At 41.8% G+C, this 14,146-nt stretch overlaps 1 protein-coding gene across 2 annotated transcripts in view; it reads right to left on the bottom strand.

Annotated features, from left to right (window-relative positions):
• DGKI (diacylglycerol kinase iota) overlaps window positions 1–14,146 on the bottom strand; it is a 448,623-nt gene that overhangs the window by 269,345 nt on the left and 165,132 nt on the right. For both annotated transcript variants that reach the window (XR_004484538.2, XM_033432383.2), the window contains exon 3: window positions 7,532–7,627. Coding sequence is in view for 1 of the 2 variants with exons in the window: in XM_033432383.2 (XP_033288274.2) it covers window positions 7,532–7,627 (96 nt within the window). In the remaining variant the exon portion in view is untranslated. The remainder of the gene's footprint in view (window positions 1–7,531; window positions 7,628–14,146) is intronic.

The following is a 14,146-nucleotide window of genomic DNA, read 5'->3' as shown; positions in this document are numbered from 1 at the left end:
GGCATCCCAAACAGAAGGCCTTGTTGAAACCAAAGTCCAACCAAACTACCAATTAGCTCATTCAACTTAATGACATTGAAATATAAGCAAGGATAGGAGAGAAGGAGGGAGGATATTAACATGTGTCAACTACTTTAATCCTCCTGCCAATTCTGAAGAACAGATATAATCATCACCGTTTTACAGAGCAACCTGAGACTCAGGGCAGCAGGGCAGAGCTAGGATTTCTATCCAGACCTATTTGTCCCTGGATCTGAGTAGCCCCTCACTCTCCACTCCCCCGCTCCCCATCTCACCTGACCGCCCTATTGCAATTAGTCATCGACTTAATAAAACTATATTTGTTAAGCGCTGAGCAGTATTGGAAGACACCTTAGAATCAAGGTCAGGTGTTACAGGCGGGTTTGGCCATTTTTGCCAAACGTGACCCACGAGGACAAGAGTAAAGTAAAACACACAAACAAAACAATAACAAAAGCGAAACGGTACCCATTAGCCTACCCACAAAGAGAAGGTGACAGAAGTACACTTAAGTATAGAGAAGATATAACTGGTAACAGCATTCCGAAGCCTGACAGCTCCTTTCTTCTCTTGCCCAACCTCTGCGGTCTCCCTCACCTTTCTACCTACCCTATTCCCGTAGTTCTGGCATCTACCTGTCTGTCTGCTCACTTATCCAGAAAGCCACATACCTCTCAACTGAAATCCTCAATCAAGCCTGATTTAAATGTACCTGTGTGAGTGCATCTGAGAGCCGTGTGCAGGCATCTGCGTGGCCAGGTAAGGTAACTCACCTTAACAGAATATCTTCTGTCTTTGCTTCCTAGGGCTGCCCTAACCAAGGACCACAGCCTGGGTAGCGTAAAGCAACAGAAATGTGAATTCTCTCATAGCCCTGGAGGCTAGAAGCCTGTCGCCATGGTGTGCATAGGGTTGGCACACTTCTGAGGGCGAAACTGTCCACGCCTCCCTCTTAGCTTCCGGTAAGAGCCCGCGATCCTTTGCTTGCAGCTCTATCACTCCAATCTCTGCCTCCATCATTACATGGCCTTCTTCCCTGTCTACCACTGTGTGTCCTCTCCTCTTCTTATAAGGACGCTTGTCAGAGTGCATGAGGTCCCACCTACTGCAGTATGACCTCATCTTAAGTCATTACACCTGCAACAACCCAATTTTCAAATAAGGTCACATTGTGGGATCAAGGGGGTTAGGACATCAACGTATTTGGGGGGTACACGATTTATGGCATAACAGCCACTCTACACCAGAGGCAGGGACCAGGCCACTTCATTTGGTTCTGACACTCTCTCTGTGAAGTAGATCAGTGGCTCCCTACCCACTATGTGTGACAGCACATATGTCATCTGTAGAGTTTGCTTGTTTTTAACATATTCATGCCTGGTCCCACTCCCCGGAGATTCTGATGTGGTAGATCCAGGCTGGGAACCAGCCATTTAAAAAAATAAAGTTGAAGGAAAGCTTCAGAAGACACTACAAGGCTCCTCCAGGAATAAGAATCACTGAGGTCTAAAGATGTTAAAATTAAAAAAAATTTTTTTTAGTAAAAATAAAAAAGAATCACTGAGGTCAATCTTAATAACAATACAGTAAATCAGGAAATGGGGGCAAAAAGAGGTGAAATGATACGCCCCAAATTCACTCAGTAACTAGATGGAACAATAGGTTTTCAAATTCAGGTCTGTCTCACTCAGAGTCCCCTTCCTTCCCACTACCCATGTGGCCTTTCTGTGTCTACATGTCTCTGGGCAGGTGTGACCACGGTTGTTTGTACCCCTACGTAGTGACGTAGGCAGTGTCTTTTAACTGTAAAAATTAGTGTGCAAAGGTATGTACTCAATGGATTCTCAGGGGAGGCATGAGTTTCTTTGGGAACAAATATGTATTTCGCTAACATCTTTGTATATGCCATCAGCCACGCACCAGAATGATTTCTACAGACTGTACCCACTGTGATGTTGTCAGATGAGTGATGTTGGAGGAGGAGTGACTCCATCACTGAAGAGGTGCCTTTCACTCCTTACTCTATTTTAGCAAAGCAAACGTCACGGGTGGAAGTTAAGAGAAGGGAGAAATCAGTGTGGGTTGAGTAGACAGAGGCGGCTTCGTGGAAATGGGGCTTGAATGCAGTATTGAAAGATGGGTTAGATTTACGTAAGTAGAGTGGGGAAAGGAAACCTTTACAGGCAGGGAGAGGAACATGGGCAAACTCAGAGGCAGGAATAAGCTTTGTACGAGGGAGAAGACAGTCACGAGACAGGCACGAGCAGTGTACCCACTATGAGCCGTGACGTTGTCAATTACAATTAACTGTCACCTGTCACTCTCAACTCGGTCTGAAGTTTCTGGCACTGGGTACCCAGCCCGTAAACACTTGTAGAATAAATGAATGAAGACCTGTCCATCAAAATAAATATCATGAAACAAAAGTGGTCCTAGCTGGAATTTTATCTCAGTTTCCCCCCCCATAATCATGATGGAAAACAGTGATCCTTCTACTCCAATTTCATGACTTTTGCATACCTTTCTTCTCTCCAGACCAGAAAAAGAAACAGCTACTAACTTGGGGACTGCCACTGATTTGGGAACAACTTTAATCCCATTAAATATCTATTCACAGACATTCTGCAGTATTAAATGTTCTCACTGGAGAATATAAAAGAGGAAGAACTGTAAAGGTCATCTGGTTCAGCCCTGAGACTTTGGAGCAAACTCTCCTACAGCAGTCTTCATGTTCTATGTCGTCACTGCCTTCCTTGCAATGCCTTCCAATATCAGCCCACAAATGTCCATCCATGTCTGCCAGCAGGAGGTCCTGAATTTGCAGGATGGCTTTGGTTTTAAATAGACTATTGCACTGTCCCCATACGTTGTGATGGTTTCACAGCAGCCATTTTCACCCTCAAATCTGTCTTGGTTTAGACAATATGGTCATGCTTTACAAGCACACAGACATTTATAACATGCGCTCTGAGTCTCAGTTGAGAAAACAGACACACACACACACACACCCATCCATCCTTATTTCCATTCTTACCCAACGCATGCCCTTTGGTGTGCTCATGCCTGTCTCGTGATTCCCTTCTCCCTCGTACAAAGCTTGTTCCTGCCTCTGAGTTTGCCCATGTTCCTCTCCCTGCCTGTAAAGGTTTCCTTTCCCCACTCTACTTACGTAAATCTAACCCATCTTTCAATACTGCTTTCAAGCCCCATTTCCACGAAGCCGCCTCTGTCTACTCAACCCACACTGATTTCTCCCTTCTCCCTTCTCTTAACTTCCACCCGTGACATTTGCTTTGCTAAAATAGAGTAAGGAGTGAAAGGCACCTCTTCAGTGATGGAGTCACTCCTCCTCCAAGCACTCTGCCTGCATTCTGTTTAGAAGCCAGCAGGTAGCACCTGGTTACGGTAATCTGGTCCCAAACCCAGCAGGTTGGCTTTCTTCAAAGGTGATTCTTTAAAGAAATGAGAATATGTAATCTATTTACACATGGTATTTTTTTTTTTTATGAAACTGTGTTCAATACTAAGAAAGCTGCAAATAAAACATTTAAACTGGAGGCTGTCTTGGAGATCTCCTTGCCTAACCTCTTACCCAAAGCAGAGGTGCACCCCCCTTTAGCATCCTTGAAAGATGGCCACCCAACGTATTCATAAACACTTCCTTTGAGCCCATCTCTCCAGGCACCTTGTTCCCGTTGGTTGTCCAAGCCCTGATTGTTAAAGTTCTTCCTTATAATACAGTATTTGTCAAAGTTAAGTTTGTGGACCATCTGTACCATGATTATTTGAGGCGATTGTTAAAAATCACAGGTTCCCAAATCTAACTCCAGACCTACTGAATCAGCATTTGGAGCAAGGATTTAAAAAGTAATCTACCTTGTTAACAGGTTTTCCAGGTGACATCTATTATACCAAAGTGTAAGATCGACTGTTAGAGTCAGTGGATTCTCTATCTAGAACTTACTTCTACCTTCCTAACAGGGGAGAGCAAGACACCTCCCTTTTCTTTCCAGTGTTCATTGCAGCACTATTTACAATAGCCAAGACATGGAAGTAACCTAAATGTCCATCGACAGACAAATGGATCAAGTAGATGTGGTATATATATACATACATACACACACATATACATACAATGGAATATTACTCAGCCATAAAAAAGAATGAAATAATGCCATTTGCAGCAACATGGATGGATCTAGAGATTATCATACTAAGTGAAGTAAGTCAGACAAAGACAAATATCATATGATATCGCTTATATGTGGAATCTAGAAAGAAAATGATACAAATGAACTTATTTACAAAACAGAAATAGATTTACAGACTTTGAAAACAAACTTATGGGCACCAAAGGGGAAACCTGGCAAGGAGGGATAAATTAGGAGTTTTGGATTAACATACACACACTACTATATATAAAATAGATAATCAACAAGGACCTACTGTATTGCGCAGGGAACTCTACTCAATATTCTGTAATAACCTATATGGGAAAAGAATCCAAAAAAGAATAGATACATATATATGTATAAATGAATCACTTTGCTGTACACCTGAAACTAACACAACATTGTAAATGAACTATACTCCAATATAAAATAAAAAATTAAATTAAAGAAACATACTTTCCTTTTCTTCATGGCAGCTCTTCTAATGCTGGAAGATATCAGTTCTCTCTCCTTTCTCTCATTAATACTCTTTTGCAACCCCGGTTATTTCGCTCTTCCTTCTACTACAAAGTTCCCCACCCTGAACCAAGTTAAGCACACTCTCCTGGGTCTTCCCTTTGCCAGTGTCCTTCCCAAAACGTGATGCCAGAATGAAGTGGAGAGAGTGAGTTAGATTTCTAACGCTTTTACTACATAGTGATAATTTTGTGAAGTATATCAACTTACACTCCCACCAGCTGACAATGAGAATACGAATTTTGGTCTAAACTAGCCAGCAGGTATTACCATTTTGTAAATCTTTAACAGGCACACGACGTTGACGCCTCATAGCTGTTTTAATTTGAGCGCCTTTGTTTATATTTTTCATACATATATTGGCCAGCGGTAGTTCTTTTGTGAATTGTCTGCTCTTGTCCTTTCTGGTCCCCCCTGCCCCCTTTTAATTCATTATGCCCATGGCTGTGGCAAGTAAGTCCTTTCAATGCATTATCTCATCTAACCCTCAAAACAACATTCCTCCCACTTTACAGGTAAAAAAACTGAGCCTTCAGGAGCTTATAATGAGGAAACACAGGTCTTCAGCTTCCTCGCCGCTTTATGCCTTCATTTAATCCATGTTTTTTGGAGGAGAGACCTTCATCCTCCAGACACTTTGTAAAGTGAGTTAAGAAAGCCAAGTATTTGGGATGAAATTATGAGGAAGATTCAAAAGAACACTAGAAATTTTTGTAATTCTATTACCTCCTTACATCTCCCTAATATTTCCTTTCTTTGTTACTTTTCCTGGCATCGAGGTAATAGTGACCGAGTTAGAATCAATTAGTGGGTAGCAATGCTATTTACTGATACAAGGTTTAAGGCGGATGTAGGTACCTGTTCATATTTTTGCCAAGAGAGGTAACGTGTGGCTGACTCTAAAAGAGTGTCAGAAAAGGATCAAAGAGAGTAATCTGGAAATAAGGTAGAACTCCATAACAAGTTACAGTCCATCAGTTGACAGCAGCATCAGTAGATAATAGTTCAAAAGTATGTACACAAGAAGGACTGGCTTTCATTTTTTCCATTTTATATTATCAAGACCAGTGTTTACACAATTAACTAAGATCCAAATGTTAATTCGTCATTTATAGCATTTTAGTCTAAACAGCTGAGCTTCTCATGGTTTTGGTTAATTTAATCAAATTTCATGAAATTATACTTTAATTGAAAATACATATGCATAAAGTTGAAATGATATTTAAATCAACTGAATTTACAACCAGATTAAAAGAAATGCAAACAACGAAGTACAGATCTGAATCAGAAGCAAACTTAATTTAATCCTCCTTCATTTTTCTACTTTGAAGGTGGCCAACAACCAAAGGTCAGGAGTTCTCAATGTCACATAGTGATAACACTGAGATTCAAATCCAAGTTTCCTGACTTGAAATTGAGAGCCTGTACAACTGAGTCTTTAACTGACATTTAACTATTCCCACCCTCACTCAAACAAACCCTGGTCCTCCAAACTCTAATAAAGTTTTCCAAACAAGACCTATAAACTAGGCATCAAAACACCTAATGCAATTTTAAAAAATCTTGGCTCCCCAGCTTTGTGATTCCAGGCAGCCTAATAAAAGTCCCTTGGGGCTATTCTTCGATAGACGTTGGCAGAAACTCAATTTCTTCCTTATTTATTATTCATAGAAACATATTCATTCGCAATTCCTAGGTTCTACATTTTGCCCCAAATCCTCTTTCACGTTATAAACAAACATAACAAAAAAGAAAAAAATTATTAGGTCAATTATGATGCCCATTTCCCCAAAATAAGAAAGAATACAACTTTTCTTTCTTCTTTACTATTGTTAGTTTCCCATTACCCTCTTTTTTATTTTATTATTATTATATATATATATTTTTTTGCGGTACGCGGGCCTCTCACTGTCGTGGCCTCTCCCGTTGCAGAGCACAGGCTCCGGACGCGCAGGTCCAGCGGCCATGGCTCACGGGCCCAGCCGCTCCGCGGCATGTGGGATCTTCCCGGACCGAGGCACAAACCCATGTCCCCTACATCGGCAGGAGGACTCTCAACAACTGCACCACCAGAGAAGCCCCCATTACTCTCTTTTTGAACCATAATTTTTAACTACACAAAAATTTTAAGTTCAGTTTCTCAATACTAAAATTTAGTTCCTCCCAACTTACAGCCTGGCAACCATGCTCTTTTCATGGAACACAAAGAAGATTTAACATTTAAACGTTGTTCCAAATACGGACAAAGCAAATTTTAGAAAGCTATGCTCTGATGGAGTTGACTGTTGATCACTTATATAGTTTCTAGAATTTTCTCATCTGGAGCCTAGTCTGAATTATTTGTGAGCCTACACCCACCACCAGACCGGTGTTTGCACCCATCTCTACCTTCACCCACCAGTAATGTCGTCCACCACACATGCTCCCCTACGAAGCAGAGCCTTCTCCCACAGAGACCCTTCCTCCACCCACAGGTCTCTCCCCACAGGACACGGCTCCGTGTGCAAGCATCGCCGTCATGCACACTCACCCTCTCTCCCACCCCCAAACACACTAACAAAATCCAACACTGGTTATCATCACAAAGTAGCACATTATCCCAAGGTTCGACCTGCAGAATCAAGAAAAAACCTAAAACCATTCAACTGACCCCTTAAAAGCCATGCTAACTTGATAAACTGTCAACTGCCTCACAGGGACAGGCTCTTTCAAAGCTTTCCTTGGAAATTCAGGCACGGTGATCCCCACTGCCTTCAGACTCAGCTACCCGCAAGGCTCCCCCCAGGAAGGCCAGAGCGCAGGGGTCCCGGGCGCACACTCACTGCAAATCTGACTTGGCAGTTCTCCTCCCCCAGGTAGCACAGGTCTCCCGAGACGTTGGTCTCCAGCCACAGGTGCTCTCCATTCACGGCATTTTCCTGGAAGGAAAAGACCCACCTGACTTCAGTTTTCTTTTCAGGCATAAAGGGACGGGGTGGAGGGGGGCAGATCTCAAATTTAGATTTTGGATGCAAGACAGTTAGTGAACCCAAATTGTCTAAACGCTTCTCATTTTACCCCTGAAAATACCTCTGAAATTGGTCCTACCAAAATTCTAGAAACTGAAAAAGGTATTTGGAAAAACTGTGAGCAATAATTAATTAATATGTTAAGTCCAAAGATGCGTTTACCCATGGATGTGGTCATCTTTGAAATATGTAACAAATGAGGGGCAAAAAACCCTCAAGGTATTCAATCTAAGGCCTTATTCATCCAGGCTCACTGCAGAGTTCATGACAATTGAGGCCAAAATTCTATTAAAAGTCGACTCTCCTTAGCAAATTAGCTAAGGAGGAGAGTAGTATTAAAGTACTTTAAAGGCTTCTTGAAAATACATTTATATCAGTAATGGATAAATTATACTTCTAAACCAGGAGCTTCTTATAACTTAGTTTTAAGTCGCTGTGTATTCAAAGCATAATAAATTACTAATTCAAACATTTCACCAGCTCAATAGGGCCTTCGTCCAATTCTAAATTCTTCAAATTGAATGATTTCCCTGCTTCTAAAAATATTCACATACCTCCAGTGGCAAACAGAGAATAGCTGTAGGTTTGGAACCCTAAAAGTCTTCAGATCATGATGGATGAGAACAAGATAAAAAATAAATTAGTTAATTAAAAGGCATTTCTTTGCCAGGTATCCTAAAGAAATCCAGCTCCACAAACTAAAATATTCTACTACTGGGAATTTATCATCCAGATTTAACTTACAACCACTTATAGAATTAAATCTCTTTTCATTCTTTTATTCTCTAATTCATTCAATAAACATTCCACACACCTGGTGCCAGGCACTGGGTTATTGTGCAGTAAAATCTACCAGAGAACATGGAAACTAAACACATAATCATAGCAGCAAATACTACAGAAACGTACTACAGCAAAAATCCCACCAACTCTTTTAAAAAGTGAAGTATAAAATGTTGCAGTGGGGAGAAGGTCAAAAATCCTTGATAATACCAATCTAGGCAGGCCCAAAATTAAGTCCCAGTAGGCCAAGTAAGGTGGGCAGGAACAAGTAAGCCCAGGGAGTCAGAGACTTGCAAGACATCAGTAACTCACTGGGCTGGCAGGCTTCATCCACGCTGGGCCAAGCCGATTGCCCCTGCACACTGGAGACCCTCTACGAGCACTCAGAAGCTTGCTGATAAGGATTCAGGCACGGCAGGAGTGCTAGCATGAGCTAACCTCACTCCTGAGTGGGGATCTGATTAGAAAGCCCGACATTAGTAAGAGAAGAGGGAAAGAAAAAGGTGGGGGCTTCCTGCCACAGTGGCTCAAGCACACTCGTTCTCAAATTTAATTGCTCATTACAATGACCTGATGGGTTTTGAAGAACACCTGGCTACCAGCCCATCCCCAGAAAGTGTGCTTTAACTAGTCTGAAGTTTTTAGCAAATATCTGCAGCTGTAAGAATGGAGATACCACTTACTGAAATTCAGGGAGAAGATTACAGTAAGAGCAGATTTAGGGAGTAAGCCGAGTTCAGGTTTTTGTTTTATTTTATTTTCCATTGAGTTATAATTAACATTCAATATATTAGTTTCAGGTGTACAACACAGTGATTCTATAGTTTTATACATTATGAAATGATCAGTGCAATGAGTTCAGTGTTGAGGATGTAAAATTCTGAGATGCTTATTAGACCTTCAAGTGGAGATGTTGAGAGGGCAATTTTTATGAGTCTGAAGTTCAAAGAAGAGGTATGTACTGTATGAATAATTTGGGAGGCAGCCGTTAATTGATGGCATCTAAAGCCATGAGAACTGAATGCAAAAACCTAAGCTCTGAGTACTGAGCTGTGGAACATTCCAATACTTAGAGTTTGGGGATATAGGAAAGATCCAGCAAAGGGGACTGGGATGGAGTGGCCACTGGGGTACAAGGAAAACAAAAAAGGGTATAACGTTTCCAGGAAGAAAGTGCACCTAGAAGGTCTGTGTCAAAAGCTGAAGAATTGGCCATTGGATTTCACCATGTGAACATGTGAAGTCACTGATGACCTTGACAAAAGTACCAACAGCAGGATGAGAAGGAAGAAAGCCTGATGGAATGGGGTTCAAGAAATAATATTACTGACTCTAGTTTCAAAATGTGTATGAAACCCAATTAATTCTCACCACATCTACTGTTACCACCCAATCATCCATCATCTCTGGCTTGGAATATTCCCAATAGCCCCCTAACTGGTGTCTCTGCTCTACTCTTGTCTCCCCATGGTCTATTCTCCACAGAGCAACCAAAATAATTACCTTAAAATGTAAATCTAATCAGGGACTTCCCTAGTGGCGCCGTGGTTAAGAATCCATCTGCCAGTGCAGGGGACACGGGTTCCATCTCTGATCCAGGAAGATCCCACATGCCGTGGAGCAACTAAGCCCGTGCACCACAACTACTGCGTCTGGGCTCTGGAGACCACGAGCCACAACTACTGAGCCCACGTGCCGCAGCTACTGAAGCCCATGCGCCTAGAGCCTGTGCTCTGCAACAAGAGAAGCCACCTCAATGAGAAGCCGGCGCACCGCAACGAAGAGTAGCCCCCACTAGCCACAACTAGAGAAAGCCCGCGCGCAGCAACGAAGACCCAACGCAGCCAAACAACAACAAAAAAAGTAAATCTAATCAAATCACTCATCTGCTCATAACTCTTCAATGGCTATCTATGTACTCGGAAGAGTGCAAAGTCCTCACTTACCTCGTCCCTGGGAGCCTCTCTGACTTCCTCTCCTGTCTCTCCGCGATCTCGTTTCCCTGCCCAGCTACCTCATCTTCTCTCTCTCTCCCTCTCAGTCGCTGACCTGCCATTACACTGGTCTCGTATTTCCCAAGCAGACTAAAGAAGCTCTCATCTCAGGTCCATTGAATTCGCTGCTCCCTTGACTAAAAATTGCTTACACGAGACACCTGCACTGTGCATTTCTCATTTCATTTAGATCTCTGTTCAAATGTCCCCACATCAAAGACTGTTGACCACGTATTCTGTTTACTGTATCCAAACTTCCTATTCTTCTTCATTCTGACTTACGTGGGTAATTTCTATTTACCTTTTGGTTACCAGATCAAGTGTTATTTTCTCAAAGAAGCCATCACGGACCCCAAAATCGAAATCATTTTCTTAGTTACTCTCATTAAACCATGTTTCCCTCCCATCATTCATTGGCATGATTATTTGATTCATGTTTCCCTCTTATGCTAGATTCTAAGCTTCATATGGACATTAAATGTCCAGCACTTAACTTAGCACCTGGCAAATAGTAGGTGATAAATAAATTTGGGGAACTGAAAAGATGAGATTAAGAGTCAGTGAATGAATCACATTCTTGTTATATGCAATTCCAAGGAGTAGAAAGGATAATTTTTTTTTTAATCTGTCCATAAGTTTGGAGTCACAAACTGTGAGAAGTAAACATGGATGCCTAAGAGACACGACGGTCTTTCAAAATCATGAAAGAAACAGAGGCATGCAAGAAAAAAAACAGTCATGCAAGGAAAACATGAAACATACCTTTTCTTAGACTACATTTTCCCCATGCCTCATCCTTTTCCTGTACATCTGTCTTGTCTGACGCATCAGAAGGAAGTAACCTTACGCAAAGAGAGGTCTGGCCTTTGCCCTCAACTATAGGAAGGTAATCTCTCTAAGTGCCTGGAATGTCTTGGCTGATAAGAGTATCTTTGTTTACATGGGGACCTTGGGCCATGCCAAATATTCTAAAATAGCAGTGACTTATGGTGAGGCATATATCAGCTCATCCTCCAGAGGGGCTAGGGGCTAAAGTCAACCAGGCAGGTGGTTAACTGTGTCTACATGACCAAGCTCCGACTATAACTCTGGGTACCGAGTTTCAGATGAGCTTCCTTGGTTGGCAATATGCCATATGTATAGTTGCACCATGGTTGCTGGGAGAAGTTATCTCTGTCATAAATCCACCGGGAGAGGACAACTGGAAGCTCCTTGTGTAGAAATTTCCTGGACTTTGCACCATGCACCTCTTTCCTTGGCTGGTTTGAGCCTGTATCCTTTCACTATAATAGGCCATAAATGTGAGTACAGCAGCTTTCAGTAAATTCTATGAGTCCTTCGGATGAATTATTGAACATGAGTGTGGTCTTGGGGATTCCGGAACCTGCAAGTGAGTATGATCTTGGGAACTCCTGAATTCAGCTGGGTGGCATTCACACATGAATAGAAAAATAAACTGTTGTGGTTTTCTTCTTACACTTCTGATAAATCCTTATCCAGTTCAAGAGTAATAAACATGAGCTTTGGAGTCAGAGAGACTTGCTACCTACTAGCTCTATGACCTAGGGTCTCTCTAACTTCCCTAGACCTCAGTTTACTCACCACTAAAATTGTAATAATAATCGTACTTCCCTCACAAGATCACAATGATGTTTAAACGTGAAAATGAGTAACGTTCAATGCCTTGCCCACAATGAGAAGTTAATAGGTGTTAATATAGTTCTTTTTTTAAAAAATTATTTATTTATTTTTGGCTGCATTGGGTGTTTGTTGCTGCATGCAGGCTTTCTCTAGTCGCGGTGAGCGGGGGCTACTCTTCGTTGCGGTGCGCGGGCTTCTCATTGCGATGGATTCTCTTGTTGAGGAGCACGGGCTCTAGGCACGCGGGCTTCAGTAGTTGTGGCACGTGGGCTCAGTAGTCGCAGCGCACGGGCTTAGTTGCTCCGCGGCATGTGGGATCTTCCCGGACCAGGGCTCGAACCCGTGTCCCCTGCATTGGCAGGTGGATTCTTGACCACTGCGCCACCAGGGGATTCCCTCAATATAGTTCTTATTATCGTTGTGGTTAGTCACCAGTTTTCGTTCTTCCTTCCTAATCCATAGATGTTGGTATTATCCAACATCTATTTCTCTCCTGGGTCTTTGTAGTCAAGACTGCTAGCCATTCACCAAAATCATTTTTCTCTTCTTCCTGAGCACACAGCTAGACCTTGTTACCCAGACTCGCTTGTGATTGGATGTGGCCATGTGACCCAGTTCTAACCAATGGCACATGAGCAGGAGTGACATGTACTATATTCAGACTTGGCCCACTAAAACCTCCCTCCCTTTTCCCATACTGGATACCTGGGAAGTTGGCCTTTGGGATGATTTTAGAAGGCTTCTAATGATGCTGTAAGAGCAACTGTCAGTCCAGGTCACTGAATAACTATGTGGAACAGAGCTCACCCGCCACCCAACCTGAAACAGTCGTGGTCTGTTACACAAGTGAGAAATAAAGTTCTCTTGTATTGAGCCATTACGTGATGATTTTATTTATTGCAGCCTAGCCCACCCCAACTAACACAGGCCTCTTCTCTTTGCTCACGGCTTTGTCTGCATTTCCTTTCATTGTCTACATTTACCCCCAAGTTACCTACCATACACTGAACAGCATGCCTAATTTCTGAGTCCTGGTTTCTTCTGCTCTGAATTCTACTTCTGACATTCTCTCTGATATTTCACACTGCTGTAAAATTAACTCCCTTAAAACATAGCTGTGATTATGCCTCTCTCTTGCTTAGGAGGCTAAAAAAAAAAATCCCTATTATTTATAAAACAAAATCTAAACTTAATCCCACGTACTAGACCTTCCATTAATGGTACCAATCTGTCTTTCTTATTCACCTTCCCACATTCTATTCTTTTGTCACTCTTCTCTAAATATAGTCATATTTTCCTTTTCTGTGCAATATTTTTTTATTTATTCCATTCTCCACACCCAGGTACCTCTTTCTCTCTTCTTTACACATTCATCTTGAAATACCATCTCAAACAGTATATAACTCAGAGTATCCGTCTGTGCCAGACAGAAAAAATAGTTCCGTTTCAAAATGAAGATAACATTTCTTCTGTATTAGTGAGTGTTGAAACAAGTCTCTGTAGGTATACATAGATTTATATAGATCAACCTATCTATAGATAGATCTAGCTACCTAAGAGCAGAGACCCACCTATGTAGATACAGATAGGATTTCTTGCTCTCAAGTTCTACCTGAAGTCCTAGTAATAAATAGTTATAGGTAAAAAGACACAAGTTGTGGAGAGGGAGTGTTATAGACTGAATGACACTTACAGATAGAGTACACTGACACCAGAAGCAAATAATCTACACAAAATGAAGACATTTGCTTGTAAAAAATGTTTTGAAACAATAAGACAATCATAAATATGTATCAAATGTAAATATCCTTACAAATTCAGAAAGGGAAACAAAAATCTGGACTGTCTCCCTCTAAAAATCTGCAAGGTAATAATAGGTGAAATCTGTCTCAGATGGTTTAGATATGTTGTCCAGTAAGCATATGGCAACGGAGCGCTTGAAATGTGATTAGCGCTAATTGAGATGTGCTGTCAGTGAAAAATTCACAGCAGATTTTGAAGACTGACTTAG

The sequence above is a fragment of the Orcinus orca genome, chromosome 9 (assembly GCF_937001465.1).
Source record: "Orcinus orca chromosome 9, mOrcOrc1.1, whole genome shotgun sequence".
NCBI classification, from domain to species: Eukaryota; Metazoa; Chordata; class Mammalia; order Artiodactyla; family Delphinidae; genus Orcinus; species Orcinus orca.
Note: the sequence above shows the minus strand (reverse complement) of the source record. Positions and strands in the feature narration are given on the sequence as shown.